Below are 24316 nucleotides of genomic sequence, written 5' to 3' on the forward strand. Positions count from 1 at the left end.
TTTTTTTATTTAATTTATTCCTGTGGTGGCAAATCTAAATTTCAGCAGCCATTACTCCAGACTTCAGTGTCACATGATCCTTCAGAAATCATTCTAATATTCTGATTTGCTGCTCATTTGCTTTCTTATTATTATCAATTTTGTGCAATGTTGTATTTTTGTGGAAACCGTGAAAGAACAAAGAACAGCATTTATTTGAAATATATGCTATATACATCACATAAATAAATGTAAATGTCTTTACTGTCACTTTCAAGCAATCTATTGCTTCCTTACTGAATAAATTTATTAATATTTTTAATAATGAAAAATAAAATCTTACTGTCCCTAGACTTTTGAACAAAAGTGTAAGTCCAGTAATTAAATAATTATCAGACATGTTTGAATCCATATTAATATTCCTGAGATGTTTTTGAGATGTTTATTCCCATGAGAAACATTTGAGAAGCAGGAAACGTAAGCAGCAGTTGCTTTCTATTTAATCTCATCTCTGCCTCAGAGGAACAATTAAGATATTAAAGAGATCTCAGTGGTTTTTACTCCGGTAGATTTTTGTACTTCAAAATAACTGCTTTATTGTCATTTTTATTTGTAGCTGAATTATTAGCCTTTGAAAGTGTGTAATTGTTGATGCTAAAGGTCAATTCAGTCTATGGTAGATGGTTTTCTGGCCTGATTTGATGTCTTAATGCCCAATTGTGTCTCACATTAGCAGAGCTGTTTCAGTTGGGCATGCGTATCTGGGAATAGGTTAAATTAGATTACTGCCTTTGGAAAATAGGCATCGATTGGCAAGAAAGTCAATGATAATCTTGTTGGAACCATTTCGGTGCATGACAGCCCAGTGCTGTGCAGTGTGTTTGTGTGTGTGTGTGTGTGTGTGTGTGTGTGTGTGTGTATTTCCTCCATGACTCTTAGCACAATTCCACAGTGTGTGCACCGTGTGTAAAATGTAAAGGGATAGTTTACTGAGAAATTAAAAATCTGTAATTATTTACTCACTTAGATGTCGTTCCAAACCTATGACTGACTTTCCTTCTGAGAAAGAGAAGGGAAATCCTGAAGACTGTGTTGGTTGTTCTTTTTCATGCAGTTACTGTACAATGAAAGCACATTTTAACCTTACAAAAGTATTGCAAAAAAATATTTTAAAGGGGTCATATGATGCAATTTTATATATTTATTCCAAATCATATGAAGTGATAAAATAGAATTGTGGATAAAAAAGTGTAACAAAGGGAGTCATGACGATGAAGTGGGGATCCAATTGCAGGCTTTATTAAAAGAGCGTAGGCAGGACAGGCAGGGTAAGAAACCAGCAAACAATCACATCCAAGGCACAGGCAAAAGAGTAATCCAACAAGACAGGCAATGGTCAGGGCAGGCAGCAGTCAATAAAAAGCAAGGTAACAGTCCAACGATCAAAACACTAGAAAGGCGAAACTAGGAAACACGGAAGGACTAAACATTCAATCACCAGCGAAGACAGAGAGTGTGTGTGCTATTCTTATAGTCCTACTAATGTGAGACAGCTGTGAACTGATGATGAGATCTGATGAGAGACAGGTGATGCACTTGATGAGTCCGGGCAAAGGATTATGGGAAATGGAGTCCTGAGTGAATGGCAAGGTAGAGAATAGAGTGCCCTCTAGAGGAGCTCATGGGCACTCCAGCTGGAAATTGTGACAAAAAGACCAAATAGAAGTTGTTATTCACTGATGAGCTTTATCTTCAGTGGGTGAAGCTGTGATGGAATTAACTCGGTGAGTTGAACTCAAAACCCGTATCAGTCTCAATTGTTTTTGTGCATTCTTTGTTAAAAATTCAAAAGTGATTCAAAATCATTTATCTGCAAATCATTCTTGATTCTTGAATGAGTCAGTCACCATTGCTGTCTTTGGCGCATTGAGAAATTAATGAGCAATGTTTAATTTTGACTTCAATTTCTTTCTCAAATAAAGCTATCGTTTGACTTCAGAAGACTTATATAGTTGCCATATATGGTTGTCAAGTCATATGGATCAGTTTTATGCTACATTTACTCTGATTTTAAGAGTCTTCAAAATGTTTCCTTTCGTGTTTTACAGAAGACAAAAGTCATACAGGTTTGGAACGGCATGATGATGAGTTAACTATCCCTTTAAGTATGGAAAAAAGTGCCTTTGTATGATCAAATTCAGAGGAAAGATAAAAACCGACAAATCTGCAGTGCCCTGGGTGTGGTCTTTGAGCTGTCCGTTCACACAGACACCCTCATTACCAGCAGTTCAATTGTAGGACTGCCTCCGAGGTTAGAATTATTTAACCCTGGAGAGTGGACAAAGCTTGCTGAGCTGCTCTGGTGTGAGATTGAACCCCAGCCGTAATGATGATGGTCCCCATCACCTCCGCGGCTGTCATTTCATCAACAAAAAAACACTTATTTGTGCTTTAAAGCACCCTTGCAGGAGTAATGCACGCCATTGATGCTCTGAAGACAAATGGCAAAACTATCGTGGCATTCATTTGAACTTGCTGTCAGCAGTTTGGGTTTACTTAATGAATGACCCATAATATGCAGAGGGAAAAGCAAATAGTGTGTGCGTTTATGATTTCTAATAGAGGATGAGAGGGATGTGTTAATATACTGCCAAGTCAGGCTGAAAGTGACCATGAATAAAACATCCATTTAATCTAATCTTTTTACCCCGGCGCACACTCCATTAAATTGTGTTATGTCTTTAAACCAGTCTCAACAACTCAAAATGATGCCTTTTTTCCAGACAGGATGGCTCCATCCATTCCCTAAACCAGAAAATTGCAAAAGGGAACAAAAATGCTGTATTTAAAAATCGGTGTAGGAAGTTTGCAGAAGAACATTGCTGCCTATTATTGAAACTATTTGAACGTTGTTCCATCTCAGGTGAATTACCTCATTCTGAAGTGCATGGCAGAATAATTTCTGAATGAGTCGAAATTGGGTTAGGTTCAGTCTGAAATTACTTTATCACCTTCCAATTCTCTGCAGAAATGGAAATATAAAAATTCTCACTCAAATCATTGCACATTCCCATAATAGACCATGCCAATGAAAATCGCTATCTGCCTGACCTTGGAGTTCACATATGGAGCTTTAATAGACACACGCATATACTTTCAGCTGTAAACAGTCATTTGCAAAGATAAGTCGTTTTTTCATGAATATGAACTCTTAAAAAATAAAAAATTATTTTGTGAGATTGTTAGTGGAAGTTTGTTTGAGGTCATCCAGGTTGACCTCTTGTTTGACCCCGAGGTCTTTCTCCATTGACCTTTCACTGTATAATTAAGTGGACTGCTCGGGATTTATTGATTTAGACACAGAGGTTGGCTGATGTATATATTTATTATTTTTCTGGCTTGTGAGGAGGCATTTTGAGTGCGATCACGTTGTTGATGATCTGTATTCACTGGAGATGAAGGTGAGTGAATAAAGAGTTAGTTCTATCAACTGCTGTGCCTGTGTGTGTTGGAATATAAATGAAAACTCACTACATTACAGGATAATACAGCATTTGTGTTGTCATATACTCTAAAACTGGCAATTTTTTCAGCGTGACCAGAATTTGTACAGAGAAATTTGAATCTTGGATCTCATGAGAACAGCATTTGAGCATTAATTTAGCTCAATGGGTGCCACATGCTGTCAACCAGCATTTCCCAGGAAGTGAGAACATGTTGATGGCTTGTGAATGAATATGTCATTTGAATAAGTATTTGTTGAGACTAGAACATTTGAGAAATAACATGAAAACTTCCAAGAGATTTCACACTCAAAAATCAGAAATGACAAGTTTGTGCATTAGCATAATTCAGAGGTGACAGAAACACCATATAATATTTTTATTTCTCAAACAGTTCCACCGGTCGTCTCTGTGCCGCAGCAGTCCTTTAACGCCACTGCGGACTATGGAGAATCTGTGACCTTCACCTGCCGGGCGTACGGCTCACCTGAACCTGATGTTACCTGGCACAGGTATGACAAACTAATCACCATCGCCACAAAATCAGAGCATACGGATGGTTTATTTTCAATTATATAGAAATAAAACAAATAATATGCAGTATAGATATCTAAAGGCAATTTTTGTGTATTTAATGCTTTTATTTACTAAGATAATGAAGGGTTTTTTTTATTACTTTTTGTATTTAAGTTTGATTATATAAATGAATCAGAAAATCCTTATTTTAATTTAATTTAATTTATATTTTATATTTATTTAATTTTATATGTATTTTTTTTTATTAAATAATAGTAAAATAAAAATGTTTGGTTTTCATCCCTAAAACATTTTGAAAACTTTATATAATTATTTAACCACATCTTCTGATTTTCATGAAAAAAAAATACAAGAACAGATTTTTCCCCTTGGAAGTCAAGAGTTTTGATGAGTTAAGGTGTCACGCATAAACTGAGGAGCAGGAACTGGGGAACAGGATCGAGGTAAAGCAGCCAAGAAAGAGCTGTGATGACTGGGAATAGACATATTTATTCCATCCTTAATGTGTGGGCTTTGAGTGACAGCAGCCCAATGCGTTGATTACAGGCTCTCAATCATTGCAATTACCTCTGGCTCGGATGAGAATGAGCGAGATGAAAGTGATCCCTGCCGAGCCTTCTCACACGTTGACCTTTAAAGGGGTCATATGATGCTTTTTTAAAGATCATTATTTTGTGTATTTGGTGTAACAGAATATGGCCTAACCAAACCACTCACTGATACACTGGGACATGACAAAAGCACCACTAATTAGATTGCGTCTGCTAAAACCTGATAGTTTCATTAAATTTTGCATGTGTGCTGGTGCCAAAAAAAGGACTGTGGAGGAAGTAAAGTCTATTCTGGTAAAAATAATAATAATAATAATAATAATAAATAAAAAATAATGCTATAAATAAATGTATGTGATTATAGAGTTAAAGATCTAAATGTACTTAATGCTTCCTAACTGACCAAGTTTTTTAACAGTGAGCAACGTTGCAGGCCTTCATTCACAAGCTTTTTTTTTATTTACCTGGAAATCAAATAACATATTCCGTATACCACACTATATGGAATATTTGTTACACTAGACTGTGGAGGAAGTAAAGTCTATTCTGGTAAAAATAATAATAATAATAATAATAATAATAAATAAAAAATAATGCTATAAATAAATGTATGTGATTATAGAGTTAAAGATCTAAATGTACTTAATGCTTCCTAACTGACCAAGTTTTTTAACAGTGAGCAACGTTGCAGGCCTTCATTCACAAGCTTTTTTTTTATTTACCTGGAAATCAAATAACATATTCCGTATACCACACTATATGGAATATTTGTTACACTACATTAATATTTATGTAAAATTAACTAGTCACACATACATTTAACCCTTTTTAATGTTTGAAATTTTAGGTTTGAAAAAAATTATTATTATTTTTTTTTAAATAAAATAAAGGAAAAATGAAAGTGTATTTTTAAGTGTACTATAAAATAATTGTATTTTTATTTAATACTCACTTTTTATTTTAAAATATAATAGTATCATCACACTCTATTTATTATTTTGTTTATTTTATATAAAAATACAAAATAAATGAAGTGCAATAATATTATTATCAATATTATTAATTATTTTATTTTTATAGTTACATAATGAGTCACACTATATGCATTGTGAGCACCAAAACAAATATCCAGGTGCCCTCATGAGAACCAGACTGAAAAACGTATGTGCACCTCTGATAATAGAGTTAATTCCAATAAAGGACAACCTGGAGACTGGAAAGTTACTACAATCACAAGCCTGCTTTATTAGCATTGTGCCCTTGAGTCCTGCACTTGCTTGCACCAGTGAGATTTGTGTACAATTAGTGTCACTACAATTAGTGCGCTGTAATGTCCTCTGGCTGAGAAACATCTGCTCAATTTCAACAATTTTGTTGTAAGCAGTGACTGGAATGGAGCATCCGTCCAGAGAAAGCATGATTTGATTCCCTTCTCCCCATTTCCTGTAGCCACACAGGTCTCTCTGCTTTAAATAGATTTCATTTCCGTTCATTCCTCTCCTAACATTATGACAGTCTGAAGCTGCACTGTAATCTTCTCCAAAAATGTTTCATTATTCTGTCTCCACCTCGACGGCATGCCTAGATGGTATGTATATTGAATGTTACAGAATATATCTCCATGTATGATGAACAACCCATCACCTGGCATTTCTTTGCTTCCTACATTTGCATTATGTATAACATTTTTGATTGGCTGGTCAGGGAGATTTTCTTCTTGCGATATGAATAATACCACAGTGTTGGGAATTTAGGCTTTGTTCAACTGACACGTGTTGTATATGTGTGCTTTGTCAGGAAGGGAGTGCAGCTCCAGGAATCGGAGCGGTATGTAATGAGAGCTCGAGGTATGACGCTCACAGTTCGAAACATTCAACAGGACGATGGGGGCTCCTACACCTGCAAAGCCTCTAACAAGGCAGGAGAAGTTGAGCATGAACTGTTTCTCAAGGTTTTTGGTGAGAACACCTTTTTTTATTGGGTTACATAACTCTTCATCCACTAAATAGGATGTTACCTGTCAAACTAAGCGCGCTTATTGTCCTGTCAAATTATTGTTCAAATTTTGAAAGACCTAAAACCTTAACATAATTTGAAAATTAATCATCTCAAGCATCAGACTATTATATAATGAGAGGAAAAGGCCAGAATTTGTCAGGATTAGGTTCTAATTTTTCTTCTTTTTTCCTTTTATTTATTTATTTTTTGCTCATTACTGTGGCACATCTCCCAGAAGTTGTTGTTGTGATGTAACGTGACCAACATGTACAAGGGCATGAATAAATCATGTTAAATAGAACCGCATTGTTTACCATTTCACTGCATATTTTGCACTGGTGCTATTGTGTTTGTTGTTCCCTTTGAGTTTTGTGTCATGTGGTGATAATTGTAGTTGTGGGTCATTGAGTATGTTTACATGTGCAGCAATGAGTATGAAAAATCAACTCATTAGCTCATGTGTTTACATTCTGAAATTGCTGGGGGGGGGGTTATTTTTTAGTGTTAAAATATACACATACATTAAGAGCTACAAATTAAAACATTTACATGCAGAGTGAACATGGGGTGATAGGCACAGTTCTAAAAGTAAAAAATAAATAAGAAATAAAACAAAAATTGTAATATACACTACCGTTCATATGCTTGGCATCTGTAAGATCTATTTATTTTTTTATTTTACTGTTTATAAAAGAAATCTCTTGTGAGCACCAAGGCCACATTTATTTTATTTAAAATATTGTAAAAACAGTAATATTGTGAAATGTTATTAATTTCTATTTTTATGTTTAAAAATTTAATTTATTCCTGTTATGGCCAAAGTAAATTTTCAGCAGCCATCAATCCAGCCTCTAATGTCACGTGATTCTTTAAAAACATTATAATATGCTTGTTTGGTGCTCAAGAACGTTTCTTAATAGTATGTTGAAAATCATTGTGTTACCTTTTTTAATGAATAGAAAGTGTTTGATCAATTTAATGTGTCTTAGTATTAATTTCTTAAATAAATCAAATAAAATACTGACCCGCTGAACTTGAATGGTAGTGTACATTTAAAATAAATGTAATGTATATTATTACAGAATTAACATTTAGTAAATAGATATATATTTCTATACATCTATATCAACCTTTTATATTAATATCTCTTGATCTTATGGCTTACATGCCAGTGATGCCCCATTTGCGTGTCTTTCTGAACACTAGTTTAGGCTATAGTTGAATGAAGTAAATCGTATAATTGTCAGCATCCGTGGCTCCTGAGGAAAAAAATAAACTTTCTATCTTCCTTAAGGCTAGTGCATTCCCTGTGCTTCACTTTTCCAGTCCGGCCATGCGACATGCTTTTCTTCCGTAAACAGATGGCCTAAATTGCATGAGAATGGGTGACATATTCTTTATGGGAAGGAATTTTGATTTCAATTGTCATGAAGCTGCCAACATTTTCACCGATTATTCAGATAGCACCTTGTCTGCTCATGTAAATGTATGGAGATTTATTCTGTAGTCATCAGAATCCTTTCCATGTGCAAGCAAAGGGTATTCTTCAAAGCAACTCATTTAAATGAGCCTCCGTTATTGGATGAGAGTTTTGTTTTGCAAAGTATGGTGGGAAGTCGTAACTTTCCTTTATGACCCCTGACAGCTAACAGAGCGAGGGCTGCTAGGGTTTCCACTCAGCTAGGCATGCTTCTTCTGTGTTTCCTGCATGCTCATAAAACTAGTTTTTGGCTTCAATGAATGGCATCCCAAGGTTCTACAGTTGGATTGCCTCATCACGCTTTATCTCAGCACTGTTGCTGTCTACTGATATGTTTGTGGGTTTTTCCCAGCGGTATTTTAGTAATCTTCTTAAATGATGATTATTGTTCAAAGTGTGAAATGAAACTCTTTGACATTGCATTTGCTGTCTATTGACAAATATGTTTTAAAAAGTTGTTAAAAAGTGGATTTTGGCATCTGTTTGCATGGATATGAACATGTAGTTCCTGAAGAACATCTAAATGCAAATCAGTCTTTATCATTAGGATTATGCTCATTTCTTAGATTAATTGATAGTTGATTTAATCCCTAATGTCAACATAGGAAGAGAAAGAGATTATGCTGATAAGATTTTTTCTCACTGTTCTGCTGTTCTCTTTTATTTATCTGCTATTATTGTGCGCCCTGCGGGAAAGCATTTTTTTATGTTTATTTATCAGGTTAAACACTGCGATGGTGTCACCTCTTTGCTTGAAGGCTGCCGCTGTTGTACATCAGTTACCCTACTAATGAGCATTGCTACACAAGACAAGCCTTATCATAGATTTATGATGAGAATCTTAAGTGTTCCTATGCCACACAACCCCTGCAGTTTACTAATGTTTATTTACCAGTGGGAGCCTGTTAGATTCAGATAGCAACAGATGTGTTGTGCTTGTCAATGTGCTGTGTCTTTTTCTGAACCTCAGACAGCAAAATGCTGACCTTTCTGCAATATTCTGTTGTTTTCTCTTCCAGCTGGGTGCCCATGAAAGATTTTTGATTGTCAGACCAGAATGATGTTGTTGACACAAAGTTCAGTCTGATATTTACTGAATCGTTACCCAAGTACAATATGTACTCTCAAAGAGAAATCTTTATTGAGTAGTAGTAGAATATATTTCAGTGTCCAGAGGAAAAAAATATTTTTGTATGTATACATATTCTATAGATGACGCTCATAGAGACACATTCTGCATCTTTATTCTGAAATGAAAAGATGCTTACATCGCAGCTATTGCATTCTGCTGTGTGTAAAGGCAGTAAGTGACGGATATCATATGACTATTGTAATCTAAGCTTGAGTGTTTTTTTTCCAGTTCTGTATCTTTCTCTTTTGTCTTTGTCACATTCCTCTGTTGCCCCTCTCTTGCAGTCCAGCCCCACATTACTAAGCTAAGGAACGTGACGGCTGTGGAAGGCAGCGCTGCTATGATCTCCTGCAAGGCTGAAGGTGAACCTTTGCCTGAAATCTCATGGAGGAGAGCAAGTGATGGACACAGCTTTTCAGATGGAGATAAGGTATAATATTATTCTTAGAGTAAATAATGTGTTTGTTTGTTTTTTAATCTGTGCAAAAATTTTGGCACGGTAAGATTTAAAAAAGGTTATTATGCCCACAAAGGCTGCATTTATTTGATAATGTTGTGGAATATTATATTAAATAATATATAATATAATATAATATTAAATATTTTAAATATTATAAATATGATTAAAGTTATTTAAAATAACTCTTTTTTTAAAGATATTTTAATGTAATGGCAAAGCTGAATTTTCAGCAGCCATTACTCCGGATCCTTCAAAAATCATTCTAATATTCTGATTTATTAATGTTATAAATCTTGAAAACTATGATGCACCTTTTTCAGGATTATTTGTTGAATAGAAAGTTCAAAAGGACAGCATTTATTTAAAATAATTTTTTTTTGTAACCTTTTCAATGTCTTTACTGACACTTTTAATCAATTTGATGCATCCATGCCAAATAAGTGTTGGTGGGTTTTATTTTTGTTTGGTTTATTTTTTTTGTAATTTTACTGGCACTAAACTTTTGAATGGCAGTCTGTTGTCTTCATGTGATGAGAGTTAATGTGATGTAATAAGTTTGGGACAGCAACAAGATATTTCTTTTTTTGAGTGTTACGAACATCATCAGTATTTTTTATAGTGTACCATAAACTACTTTTAAGAGCACGTATACACTGAAAAAAAGAATCACACTGAATTAAACATGAAATTAAGAAGTAGAAAGACTAAAATAGTACTTACTTGTCAAATGTACTCCAATAATCTTTGTTAGATTTACAACTTCAAAAAAATCTTTTCCACAATGTATTGTATTTGCAGGTTATTTCAACTGCCATTTCCTCTGTCACTAAACAGTGCAGCAATTTACCAGCACATTAACTGCCAGATATGTGTGACGTTCTGTCTTTGCTCACGCCCACTGTAATAGCCATGGACATTAGAGAATATAATAGACTAGCACGCAGAGACACAGCCCAGAGGGACGCTCAGTCTGTGTACCGGTTGAAGGCTGACGAAGGCTTTCTGTGCTCCACTAATGCTCTGCATTTCCTACCGGCATGCTCCGTGTCTGTGCTCAATGCGAATGCAGCCTGCAGAATGGCAAATGCGATTGCAGCGGCCAGGCGGGAAAGATGATGGGAACAGAAACTGTCAAAGATCATTAGAATTCTGTGAAAGGTGGGTTGTTGGCGTCAACAATAGAGGCAAACGGAGCCTGACTCCAGGGAGGAACTGTGAAAAGACTCCCCATCACAGTTAATCTAGCGATTAGAATAGCCTGCATGGCTAGGAAATGAAAGAGGATTCATACAAAGAGGTGTAGGAGAGCAGCGACGCTTGCTGCCACTCAATATGAACAAAATGAGTTTGATTTAAGCTGCTCTTTCAGAGGTGTAGGGATGTGGAGGTAAGGTAGGGGAGTTAGTCTGCTACAATTACACGGGGGCCGGGACTGAACCTGTGCTCTGAATTCAAAAGTTGCAAACAATTGATCTGGGAGCCTCTTCCCTCCCCTCTGTTTTACTCTGAACGGTTAAAGTAAGAGTTCAAAATGGACACCATTCACTGCTAGGAACGAATTGAATGGTAGAGCTGTGCTGAGAGAGATTTGACATTTGGCGCTTTAGCACAGTCTGTGGGGGCCAATTAACAGCCTAGAATAACGTGACTCACTTGATGTCTACATGCAGAAAAACCAAATTAAACATTTTGTGTATTAAAAATGTTGCTAAAACCAGTTTAATGTGTTTTTTTATGAGATTTATTTCTGGTCCAAGGTGATCTGAGCTGGTTTAGGTTGACTGCAGGACTGATCTATAAAAATGAATGCGCAATAATGTCTTCCTTTAAAACTTTGTATATTTACAGATACTCTACTGTTCAAAAGTTTGGGGTCAGTGAGATTTTAAAATGTTTCTGAAAACATCTCTTATGCTCACCAAGGCTGCATTTATTTGATCAAAAATACAGTAAACACAGTAATATTCTCAAATGTACTGTTATTATTTAAAATAACTGTTTTCTGTTCTAAAGTATCTTAAAGTGAAATTTATTCCTCTGATAGCAACGCTGAATTTTCGGCAGCCATTACTACAGTCTTCAGTGTCACATGATCCTTCAGAAATCAGAAATATGCTGATTTGGTGCTCAATATTCATTTCTTTTTATTATGTTATTACAATGTTTACAATGTCTTATTACAATGTTATTACAATGTCTTATTACAACATTGAAACCAGTTTTCAATATTTTTGTGGAAACTGTTTTTTGTCTTTGTTTTTTTTTCAGGATTCTGCCATGAATAGGAAGTTCAAAAGAACAGCATTTATTTGAAATAATTTTGTAACAATGTAAAAGTCTTTACTGTCACTTTTTTTTTTATGCATCTTTGCGGAGTAAAAGTATTCATTTTTCTTCATTTCATCTTACTGACCCCAAACGTTCGAACTGTAGTGTATGTTATATAAATATGTAGATGTATTTGTTTTATTGACTGGGCCACTGAAAAAAGCCCTGGTGGTGCCTAAGGCCAGTCTATCCTTGATCTGGTGGTGGGTCTTGTTTTGTTGTTTGCGGCGGACTGCTTTGAACCAGCAAGAAACAACTACCATGTTCCAAAAACCAGCTTTCCAGTCTAAAAAAAATAGTTTGCTTAAAAATTGTTTTTGTTTGTTCCATGGATCACAAAAGGTAGATTTCTAAAGAACATCCTGGGATACTCTTTTCAATATAATAAAAGTAAATGAGGAGTGAGGTTGACAGATGAAAAAAGCACCATAAATGTATCGCAAAAGTAGTGCAAATGACTGGTCTTCTGATACAGTTTGATAGATTACGGTGACAAATAGACTTAGATTTAATTTATTCAATGGAAATCTTGGCATCTAGCCATTTCTCCGTGGTGTTTTCATGATAAAATGGTGAGTTTGGCAAGTTTATGAAAAAAAAGTAGTGTCTGGTTCATGAAAGAAACATTCATTTGAATCAGGTATTTTAAATTAATTGGTCTGAATGATTTGTTCACAAATCAAACTCACCCAGTCTTTAAGTTTAACCCGTGATTTATTGATCTGGTGTCAGTGAATACTGACTTAAATTGTTCTGTTTCTCACAGAGCTATTGCATGGCTTCAAAAGACTTGAAATACGATGCACAAATCATATGGGTTGCTTTTATGATACTTTTATATTATGCTTTTCCATCTTTTTTGAAGCTTGAAAGCCTTTCATTGTAATTGCATAGAAAGTCAGTGTTCCAAATTTCTTCTTTTGTGTTCCACAGAAGAAAGAAAGTCATACGGGTTTGGAACGACAGAATTTTCATTTTTGGGGGATGAATTATCCCTTTAAGCTGGTGTGACCTGTTTCTTTCAGCAGGGAGCGGCAGGGAAATGGCTCTGGCTGCTGTGATGCATGTGTCAGCGTGAGTGTGGAGATTAGTGACTGACTGAGGGCAATTTTGGTCAGCTCGGATGATGAGCGGGGTGTTGAGACAGGAAGACAGGCCTCAAAACTGTCATCATGCACTGCCTCTCGTTAACCACACTACTGCTCACTCTCACTAATCAAAACTGACACCGCCACACATCTCTCTACTGCTTATTATGCACTGAACGCTTCAGAGGACAGTGGGAAAAACTGAAGAGTTGATTTACATCAGAGCAGTGTTGTGGTCTGCGAAACCGAGGTCTGTGTGATATCTCCTCCACTTGTTTGCTTTTAAGATGGTTAAACAGTCTGAGATCCACGTTTGTAAGGGTCTCGGACTGTTTGTAGTTCTTTAGGGACCGACAGTGTACTCAGTGATGATAATCTATTTTGGGGAATATGCGGTTTCTTGTCCTCTCATTGATTTGCATGTGTTTTGCCAGTGATTCAAAAAAGCCTGATGTATTTGAAGCTGTAGTAAAATGGAGGGTTAGTGTTTTACATAACAGTTTCCACACAAAGGGACATTTCTGTTCATTTTAGAAGAGGTTGGCTTTAGCATGATGCTTAGCTAGCATTGCAATGCTCGAAGCATAAAAATACTTCTACCTTTCAAACATTTGGGCTCGGAATGATTTTTCTAATAAAATAATTTTTTAATGAAAAAAGTCTCTTACACTCACCAAGGCTGCATTTATTTGATTAAACAGACAGTAAAAACAGTAATCTTGTGAAATATTACTTTTTAAAAATATAAATTTTCAAATATATCGAAAATAGAAAGCAGTTCTTTATTCCTGTAATGGCAGAGCTGATTTTTCAACATCCATTACTCCAGTCTTTAGTGTCACATGATCTTCAGAAATCATTCTGATATGCCAAAATGGTGCTCAGCGAAATCATTTGTTATTATCAGTAGTTGCGCTACTTAATATCTTTGTGAAAATCACAATGCATTTATTTGAAACATATTTGAATATTTGAATCCTTGCTGAATAAAATCATTCATTTCTTTCTTACTTTCAAACAACAACAACTTTTTAACAGTAACCATTTTGGATTGATTTTCTATGCTCTTAGCTTGGGGTTGCAATTTCATGCTGCTTTAGAATTTGTCTACTAGAAGGTATCTTTGAAGGCGGCATAATTACGCTTCCCACCTTTTGGAACATCCTTGGTAGCATACTTATCATGCCATAAAATCCTGCATAGATAGGCTGCTTGCTTTGGAGCCTGTATGCACAATATCACCTACGGTTATGCTAATGAACTATACTACATCTACTAATCTTTGGCAGCATTGGTGCCTTGTATCACAATACTGTTGTTGCTATTTTATACAGGCATATAGGCTATATAACACCTCTTATGTAACACCGGTTTTCTCATAACATCCCTTAATTGTGTCTTATAGCTTTATGTTCTTTATTTAGAGGGAGTAATGGGATCGGGACGTGATGCAGTACTAACACGAATATGCGTCCCTATGGAAGAACTACGTTTGAGTTTAACTTGTTAAGAATTACCACTGTTGAACATTTGTACTCCCAAAGCCACAAGTCGGACAACAGTGTGTGTGTGAAGTTAGAAATGGTTCTATACTCATTTACCATGAGAAATGTGAGGGAAAAGCAGATGAAACACTTGAGGTGTGTTAAAAGCCTCTCTGCACCCTTCCCTCCCATGAATCCTCTAAAACTCTGTGGTTTGGATCTGTCCTTGTGAGTGCCTTAATCCCCAAATCTTGCTGTTACACGATTTTATACTTAATCCTACAACCTTGACTCTCTGATTATCGGGTTTATCTGTTTTTCAAATATGTGAAGCGTGTGATGTTTTTTTCAGAGTCCAGACGGCCGTGTGGAGGTGCGAGGCCGTTATGGCGAATCCATGCTGTCTATTGTTGGAGTCAAGCTATCTGACTGGGGACGCTTTGACTGTGAGGCTCTCAGCAGGATCGGTGGACATCAGAAGAGTATATTCCTGGATATTGAGTGTGAGTGGTCTGAATTGGTCACACTTTGCAGTAAACTGAATTGGGATTTGAATTTAAGTGTCAGGAAAGGGAAAATTCAAGAATTGCATTTCGTAAAAAAAAAAAAATCATTAAATTGAACTAATTAATCATATGTGACCTTGGACCACAAAACCAGTCTTAAGTCGCTGGGGTATATTTGTAGCAATAGCCAACAATACGTTTGTATGGGTCAAAATTATTGATTTTTCTTTTATGCCAAAAATCATTAGGATATTAAGTAAAGATCATGTTCAATAAAGATATTTTGTAAATTTCCTACCGTAAATATATCAAAACTTCATTTTTGATTAGTAATATGCATTGCTAAAAATTTCATTTGGAGAACCTTATAGGCCATTTTCTCAATATTTAGATTTTTTGCACCCTCAGATTCCAGATATTCAAATAGTTGTATCTCGGCCAAATATTGTCCTATCCTAACAAACCATGCATCAATGAAAAGCTTATTTATTTAATTAAAAATGTAGCCTTATGACTGGTTTTGTGTTCCAGGGTCACATATTTATTCACTTAAAGGTTAGTTGGTTATTTATTTAAAATTGGAACTATTTTTCTAAACAACGTTCAATACTGTCAAGATTGTATTACTGTTTTGCTAAGATTTTAACACACCACTATAATATGTCCACCACATTCTTTTCAGATAATTTTATAATTATAAATATGACATTCTTCATTTTGAAGAAATTGTACCTTGACAAAGGTTTTCAAAACTTTAAACATGGAGGTGAGTGTAGAGTTGTACCCTTCTTTATAATATTATTATATTAAATAGGGCCCTATGAAATCTGTTGTATTTTTAATTTTTTTTCCAAGTTCCGTTTTTTTCTGTTTTAAGTTTTCTGGTTTCCGTTTTTTCCATTTACATTTTTTTAGACTCCGTTTTAATGGTGAAATTAAATTGTATTCATCAAAAAGCATCTAATTAATCAAAGTCTAATTAATCAAAATCATGAAATGTCTTGAAATCAGGAAACAGCAATTTCTTAAAAGTTTAACAAAAATTACATTGTTAAGGTCCTATGAAATGTTTTATTTTTCTGCTAAATAATAAATAAATAAAAATTATTATTCTGGTCAATTATTTTTCTGGTAAATATTCCTTTAAAAAAATAATGCTTTAATAATAATTTTTCATCACAGAAATCATAGGGCCCTATATATATATATATATATATATATAAATAATTTTATTTAAATTAATTTAATATTTTACTGTTGTCTATATTTAACATTTTAAAATTTTATAAAATATATATTTTTATTTTTATTTAACATATTTATTGGTGATCTATACTCAAAATGATATGTATAATAATAATAATAATAATAATAACAACAAAATTACAATTGTGTTTAATTTAAATTCTTCTTCCCGAAATTCAAATTCAAATTACAGTTCTGTATCCTGTATCCTTAGAATCAGTAGCAGCAGCAGGGTAGATATATATCTCATTATGGGGTGCAGAAATAGTTGTATCTCGGCCAAATATTGTCCTATCCTAACAAACCATGCATCAATGAAAAGCTTATTTATTTAATTAAAAATGTAGCCTTATGACTGGTTTTGTGTTCCAGGGTCACATATTTATTCACTTAAAGGTTAGTTGGTTATTTATTTAAAATTGGAACTATTTTTCTAAACAACGTTCAATACTGTCAAGATTGTATTACTGTTTTGCTAAGATTTTAACACACCACTATAATATGTCCACCACATTCTTTTCAGATAATTTTATAATTATAAATATGACATTCTTCATTTTGAAGAAATTGTACCTTGACAAAGGTTTTCAAAACTTTAAACATGGAGGTGAGTGTAGAGTTGTACCCTTCTTTATAATATTATTATATTAAATAGGGCCCTATGAAATCTGTTGTATTTTTAATTTTTTTTCCAAGTTCCGTTTTTTTCTGTTTTAAGTTTTCTGGTTTCCGTTTTTTCCATTTACATTTTTTTAGACTCCGTTTTAATGGTGAAATTAAATTGTATTCATCAAAAAGCATCTAATTAATCAAAGTCTAATTAATCAAAATCATGAAATGTCTTGAAATCAGGAAACAGCAATTTCTTAAAAGTTTAACAAAAATTACATTGTTAAGGTCCTATGAAATGTTTTATTTTTCTGCTAAATAATAAATAAATAAAAATTATTATTCTGGTCAATTATTTTTCTGGTAAATATTCCTTTAAAAAAATAATGCTTTAATAATAATTTTTCATCACAGAAATCATAGGGCCCTATATATATATATATATATATATATAAATAATTTTATTTAAATTAATTTAATATTTTACTGTTGTCTATATTTAACATTTTAAAATTTTATAAAATATATATTTTTATTTTTATTTAACATATTTATTGGTGATCTATACTCAAAATGATATGTATAATAATAATAATAATAATAATAACAACAAAATTACAATTGTGTTTAATTTAAATTCTTCTTCCCGAAATTCAAATTCAAATTACAGTTCTGTATCCTGTATCCTTAGAATCAGTAGCAGCAGCAGGGTAGATATATATCTCATTATGGGGTATTCATTCAGTCTCAATCCGTCACCGATGTGACACTGTGGGCTGCATCAATCTCTTTAATGGAAAAAATGGGTGTGATTGTGTGTGTGCTGTTTCTGTGTGTCTGTGTACTGTATGTGTGTGTCTGCCAGTGTGTGTGTGTGTGTGTGTGTGTGTGGGTGGGTGTACGACTGAGAAATCACATATAATGCAGCATTTCCCAATACCACAGTACTCTCTGTCCCACACCCTCTGCCTCATTGCATCTCTCTGACATACTGCCAAATGAAATCTTCCTCCACCCACTGCATTGTGGGAGAAGAGGGGGTTTGAGGTTTTGCAGGTTGTTTTGAATAATTAGAGGCAACCGGCGAGAAGTGGCCATGCTTCAGTTTCAGTTTGATTAGGAGCCAATTTTACCCGGGTGAAAGAGAACTCCATGATAAAGCGTTTGGTTAACGCGTATGTGGAAGCTCCTACCTGCCTGGTACATGCTAGATTTTAATTTAGACTTCGGGCAGCTAATCATGAATGAGTTTTTGATGGATGACTGTTAGAAGAGCTCGGCGTGCCATTACTGAGCACTTCTTTACCGTTCTTTCACAGATGCACCAAAGTTCCAGACCAACCACACTATATTTTTCTCGTGGGAAGGGAACCCGGTCAACATTAGCTGTGATGTTATGTCTAACCCTCCGGCCACAATGCTGTGGAGATGGGAAAAGTTGACCATCCCTAGTGAGGGTGCTGGAAACATGCGTGTACACAGTGCCCCTGGCAGATCTCTCCTCGAGGTACAGTAATCCACCCACTGCTGTTTCCAGTTTTTAACATTTTTTTCATTCCTATTGGATTTTTACGTCTTTGCTCATCTAGATAAGAGAGCCAGGAGAGTTAGACATTAATGATATCCAGGCCTTAGCCCACTGATGGCATTCAAGTAGTTAGGAGTCATTTTAAAATTAAATGTATTTATTACATTGCTGTTTGTTACATTTTAATTATTAAAATTGTAAAATTATTTATTTATCATTGGAAATATTTTTCTAAACAAAATGCAATAATGTCTTAACAGCAATTACTTTAATTTACTAATTTTATTACAGACTTCAGTACATCACCATAAGATGTTCACCACATTGTTTTCAGTAAAAATATTATGTATAAATATATTTATAGGAATATTAAATGCAGTTTTAGTTATTATATTTTTTAAAAATCCATTTAATTTACTTTAATTTTAATTTAATGATTTTCTAATTAATCTGCTGTCAATGCAGCCTTCAGATTTGTTTAAAAAGCTAAAAAAAATCTGAATAAAAGATACTGAAAAGATACCATTTAAATAAGGTACAATTAAATATTTAAAATAAGTAAATATTATTGTATAAAAAATATAAATGAATAAAACTATCTGCGTTATTATAAAACCATTTTGTACAGTATGTACAGGTGACAGGTGGCTGATCATGATAATTCTAAACTTTTGTTTAAGTTGAGAAAACTTAAAAGTTTAAGGCAACCAGCTTCAGCAGACTTTTGAGTTTTCTCAACTTCTTGTTTTCAGTTTATACAATAAAAAGTTGAGAAAACTCAAAAATCTACAAAAACAAGTTGAGAAAACTCAAAAATCTGCTAAAGCTGGTTGCCTTAAACTTTTAAGTTTTCTCAAAACTTTCTTACATTTTGGTGCTGGGTTGGGTTGGCACTAGATTCTGATGCAAAATCTGTGAAAATCTTTTGCTAAAACATACAGGTGTAGTGAGCTAGTCAGATGTGGAAATTAATTACTGTCAGAAGAGCAGGGTTTTTATCGATAACTACATCTAAAAATAAAAATAAAACCATCAAAAAAAACAGTTGCTTGATATAAACATTAACTGAAATAAAAGCTATACAGTATATAAAAAAAACTTGAGCTTATTCAATTTCAGCCCGTTTTCTTTAAAGTATTCCCTTTTGTTTAAAGTACTGTTTAACTGTACTAAAATGTAAAAATAAACTTTATTTCAAAATATTAACAAGAACTATAATAGTATATCAGTGATACAGATCACACTGGGCAGAGAAGATTATTTATAGTGGTACAAGCAGATTTGCCCTTTTTTTGTAAACTCATCTGAACTAGACAAGACTCAACAACACTTGGTTTCTCTGGAAACAGATGTGTCCTCTGCAGTTATGTTTACTAACCAAGATTAGTGTCAAATGAACACATGAACAACATAACAATAACTGACATTAGATGTGTAACAAGACAAGCATGTGCAGCAAGAAAAATGTATGCATGATCACGCTAACACAACCTTGGTCCTCAGGTTACCCCGATGTCAGACAGAGATTTTGGCCGTTACAACTGTACAGCCAGAAACAACATTGGGATGCGCTTTCAGGAGTTCATCCTAGCACAAGCAGGTGAGTGTTTACCACAGGTTCAACTAATCCATATGATTAATGCATCTGTCAGTATATAGCTGTGGGACAAAGGTGACGGTTTTAAAGGTGTTTGTTAACATACTTTCTTTTATTCCAGTTTAACATGTAGAGACAAAAATACGGGTCATTCGTAGAAACTCTGGAGGACTGTCAACACTGTGGCACAAGTTAAGATTTCACTATGATGTCACTATGATCCTTTCAAGCCTTAAAGGTGAAGTGTGTAATTTCTGTGACTTTAATTAAGCAAAATTGAAAAAAGAGTTTCAGATTCAAACAGGATCCTCAAATGCTCACCCTGCTTTTAGCATCTGCCATTATTTTAAAATAGAGGTCATTCCAAACTTACTATTGAGAAAGTTAACCGTTAGAATTCCTATTCATCTTGATGGCAGTTGCTCGACCTGTAGAAGATGGCAGCTAGTGACAAACACTTTTAAGAGCTCAAAAAATTGATCACTGGAATAAAATAAATGAATTATGATTTGAATGTTGCTTGAAAAAAAAATAAAATTATTAAATAGAACAGATGACTGCTTTTGAATGGCCGTCAATGGAAAAACAGCCTTTTTGGGCCCAGGTAGTGTTATTTACATGCTGATCATCCAAACTAAAATGTCAATTTCCAGTTCAACCAATGGCATGAATTTGGGACGGAACTATCTGTTTGCCTGAGTATTGGCAAATGGAGTGTTAGGAACTTTCAGCAAACCATCATTATTTCAGTTCCACTTGGTGTCGCTGAAATTACACACTTCACCTTTAAGGATTGAACGGACTTTAGGTACATTAACAGTCCCAACCAGTCCCGCTCTTGTCAATGTCTGTCCACGTACATCTAATCTCCTCACAGAGCTCCTTGGCAGATAATAATGACTTTTGTATCAGGCTGAACATCAGGTGAAAACATGCTTAGATTTCAAACAGCTGGCAATAATGTTTTTACTCGAGCTTTTAAGAGCTTATGGCAGTAGACTTCAAATATAATGCAGATCACTCTGACGGATTGTTGTCCACTATATTGTTTGCGTCTTGAAGTGTACAACTTAATAAAAACGCATGTATATGTGTGTATGTGCTTGTCTTAGTTGTATCCTCTTGTATATCTCATACTAGCAGACAGGCAAAGGTGGAAGTGGATTCTGTGGCACAACTTCTCTTTTCTGTCCATCTTAGCGTCTTCTTCCATATGTCTCACTCTGTCCTACTGTCTTTCTCACTGGCACTTCCTCTCCATGATCCTCTATTACACACACAAATTTGTTTCTCTCTATCTTCCTGCTGCCTCTCCCTGTTTCATTTACTATTTCTCTCTCCACCGGCAGTCTCGGCTCTCCCACTCTCAGATGCTGTTATTCAGAGCAGTTTGTGCATTCTGGCTTGGCAAGGCAAAAGAAAAAAACATGAAAACCAAGCATGAAAAATGGCTACGAATTATAAAACTATTCCGTGCCACCTATTGTAAAGGACATGCATGAGAGGTTCAGGCAGGGTACAACATGTTTTTGTATCAGATTGGCAACATGACGATTTGTGTTACTTGATGACTATGAGCTAATTTTGGTGCTTCTGTTATGATTAAGCCTGCACTGAATCTACTTCTGAAGAAACACAATTCAAACAGATGTCATTCATAAAACTGTATGTATCCCACGCACATAGTGCTTTAGTTTATCAGATTTTGGCTAGTTTGATCAAGTTTTCATCTCTCAGTAATAGTGTATTGCTCTACGTTTTACACATTTTATCCTGTTTAAAACCATTATGTGGATGGATTTAAGCTTGTTTCACACAATCGGCTGAAAATATGAAAAAAATAAAAAATTAATTACATATTGAGTTAACTTTGAACTCTCAGCATTTTGTGGTGTTTCAAGCTGAGGTGGACCAATTAAATTGAAGTCATAATACTGCTGTATTGACAGTTCTAATTTCTGAATTAAACTGTATTTAGTGAGTGAGTGAGTGAGTGACGTGACATGTGGCCAAGTATGGTGACCCATACTCGGAATTAGTGCTCTGCATTTATCCTATCCAAAGTGCACACACACAGCAGTGAACACACACACACCGTGAACACACACCCGGAGCAGTGGGCAGCCATTTTTTGCTGCGGCGCCCGGGGAGCAGTTGGGGGTTCGGTGCCTTGCTCAAGGGCACCTCAGTCATGGTATTGAAGGTGGGAGAGAGCGCTGTACATTCACTCCCCCCACCTACAATTCCTGCCGGTATGAGACTCGAACCCGCAACCTTTGGGTTACGAGTCCGACTCTCTAACCATTAGGTCACGACTTCCATTTAGCGCTTAGCAATAGTGTTTAGCACAAACAACTGCGTAATATCATTGCGCCTGCTGCACCCATGGTACAGCAGCAAAGTTCCTTGATTATTACGCCGGAATGAGAGTACAGTTCCTAGCCATATCGGCCTAGAAAATCGCAACTTTTCATTTTCCGTCGGTCTTAGTACACGATGTAACACGGGAGTTGGAAAATTAGCCTATTTTCAAAAATAGGGGAGTGTTCCTTTAAGCTGTAAGAATACCCTTTAATTATATTTAAACCACTGTAACATGTTCTGTTTTGGCTTAATTCTCTTCTATGATTTCATTTGATTTTTTATTCTCTTTACTTAACTTTCAACCTTCATTGACATTTATTTTTTATGAGATGGTAAGACAGGAGTACAGTGCAGTCATTTCTAGCTGACTGTGTTTGTGGACTGAAAAGTCTCATGCTGAGAGAGCTTGGGTTGTAAGGCCCTGAAAGCATCTCTATAACAGTGTTTTCAACCCCACAGAAAAACACACAACCAGATCCTTTGATACTCTCAGAAACTGTGGCCTCTGCACATAAATGGAGTCGTTTGTTAGTCTCTCTTCCCCTGACCCATAATTTCTCTGTCACAGATGTTCCCTCAAACCCTTACTCTGTTCGGCTGAGCTCTGTGGCACAGCGCGTGGCCACAGTTACCTTCACGAAGCCAGACTCTCATGGCGGCGTACCCATCAGTCACTACCTGGTCAAATACAAAGACATCAGCTCACAGGACTGGAAGGATGTGAAATCACAGGGGACGCAGAGTAAGTACAAAGGTTGTCAACTGCTGGGTTTTATCAATGCCTGTGTTAAACCACCAAACAAAGCAGTAGTTTCCACTTACTGCTGATTAGCTCTCTCTTTTCTTGAAAGAGAGAAATAAATACTTGCATTCCTCAAGGATGCAATAAACTGATCAAAACTGACAGTACAAAAGATTTCTATTTAAAATAAATGCTGTTCTTTTGAACTTTCTGAAATCCTGTAAAAACATTTGAATCCTGAAATCCCATCATGGTTTCCACAAAAATATTAAGCAACACAATTGTTTTTAACATTGATTATAATAAGAAATGTTTCTTTAACACCAAATCAGCATATTAAAATGATTTCTGAAGGAGCAATTGACACTGAAGACGCGTTATGGCTGCTGAATATTCAGATTTACCGTCACAGAATAAATTATATTTTAAATATATTAAAATAGACAATAGTTATTTTAAGTTGTAATAATATTTCACAATTGTACTGTTTTTGTAAATGAAGCCTTGGTGAGCATGAGAGACTCAAAAACATAAATATTTTACCCACCGAAAACTTTTGAATGGTAGTCTTGTTTGAAGAGTAAATTAAGGAATCACTCAAAATCAATGTTGCTGACGTGTTCAAAGCAGTTGATTACTAAATATTTAATATGTTTTAATAACTTAAAAATATATTAAAGTATTTAAAAACATGTATAGTCTTGTATAGAAATGTAAAGAAATATTTCACCCAAAAATGAAATATATGACTTGCTTTCTTCCATATTAATTTTTACCAAGATTAATTTTTGAAGAGTATAATTTCCACTGTCTTCCATATAATGAAAGTAAAAGGGCATTTGTGCTCTCAAACTACAAAATGAAAGAAAACACCATAAACATATGAAAAAAGTAGTCCATACAACTTCTAAGTGTCACGGGTGCACTGCTGAGCAGAGTCAGGAGCAAGGAACGGAGAGAGACGAGGAGTACATCAATCCAACTGGGTTTTAATTTACACAAAGGAACACGGAACACTCACGCAATACATGGGGACATGACATGAACATGACCTGAACAGAGTCTGACATAACGCCCCCCTCCCGAAGGCGTGTCCTCACGCCGTATAACATCCAATGGGGGGGGGGGGTGGGCACTCTGGAGGTCCCTCAGGACAGACACGGGACAGTGGGCCTCCAGAGCGAT

The 24316-nt window shown here is 35.1% G+C and overlaps 1 protein-coding gene across 1 annotated transcript in view; it reads left to right on the forward strand.

The window, feature by feature from the left end:
• LOC107673712 (neural cell adhesion molecule 2) overlaps nucleotides 1–24316 on the forward strand; it is a 239412-nt gene that overhangs the window by 192630 nt on the left and 22466 nt on the right. Inside the window, exons 6-12 of the mRNA XM_016467446.1 lie at nucleotides 3877–3994; nucleotides 6368–6528; nucleotides 9465–9610; nucleotides 14893–15043; nucleotides 18220–18407; nucleotides 19932–20028; nucleotides 22958–23131. Coding sequence (XP_016322932.1) covers nucleotides 3877–3994; nucleotides 6368–6528; nucleotides 9465–9610; nucleotides 14893–15043; nucleotides 18220–18407; nucleotides 19932–20028; nucleotides 22958–23131 — 1035 coding nt within the window. The remainder of the gene's footprint in view (nucleotides 1–3876; nucleotides 3995–6367; nucleotides 6529–9464; nucleotides 9611–14892; nucleotides 15044–18219; nucleotides 18408–19931; nucleotides 20029–22957; nucleotides 23132–24316) is intronic.

This window comes from Sinocyclocheilus anshuiensis, unplaced genomic scaffold, assembly GCF_001515605.1.
Source record: "Sinocyclocheilus anshuiensis isolate Anshui unplaced genomic scaffold, SAMN03320099.WGS_v1.1 scaffold628, whole genome shotgun sequence".
Taxonomy (NCBI): domain Eukaryota; kingdom Metazoa; phylum Chordata; class Actinopteri; order Cypriniformes; family Cyprinidae; genus Sinocyclocheilus; species Sinocyclocheilus anshuiensis.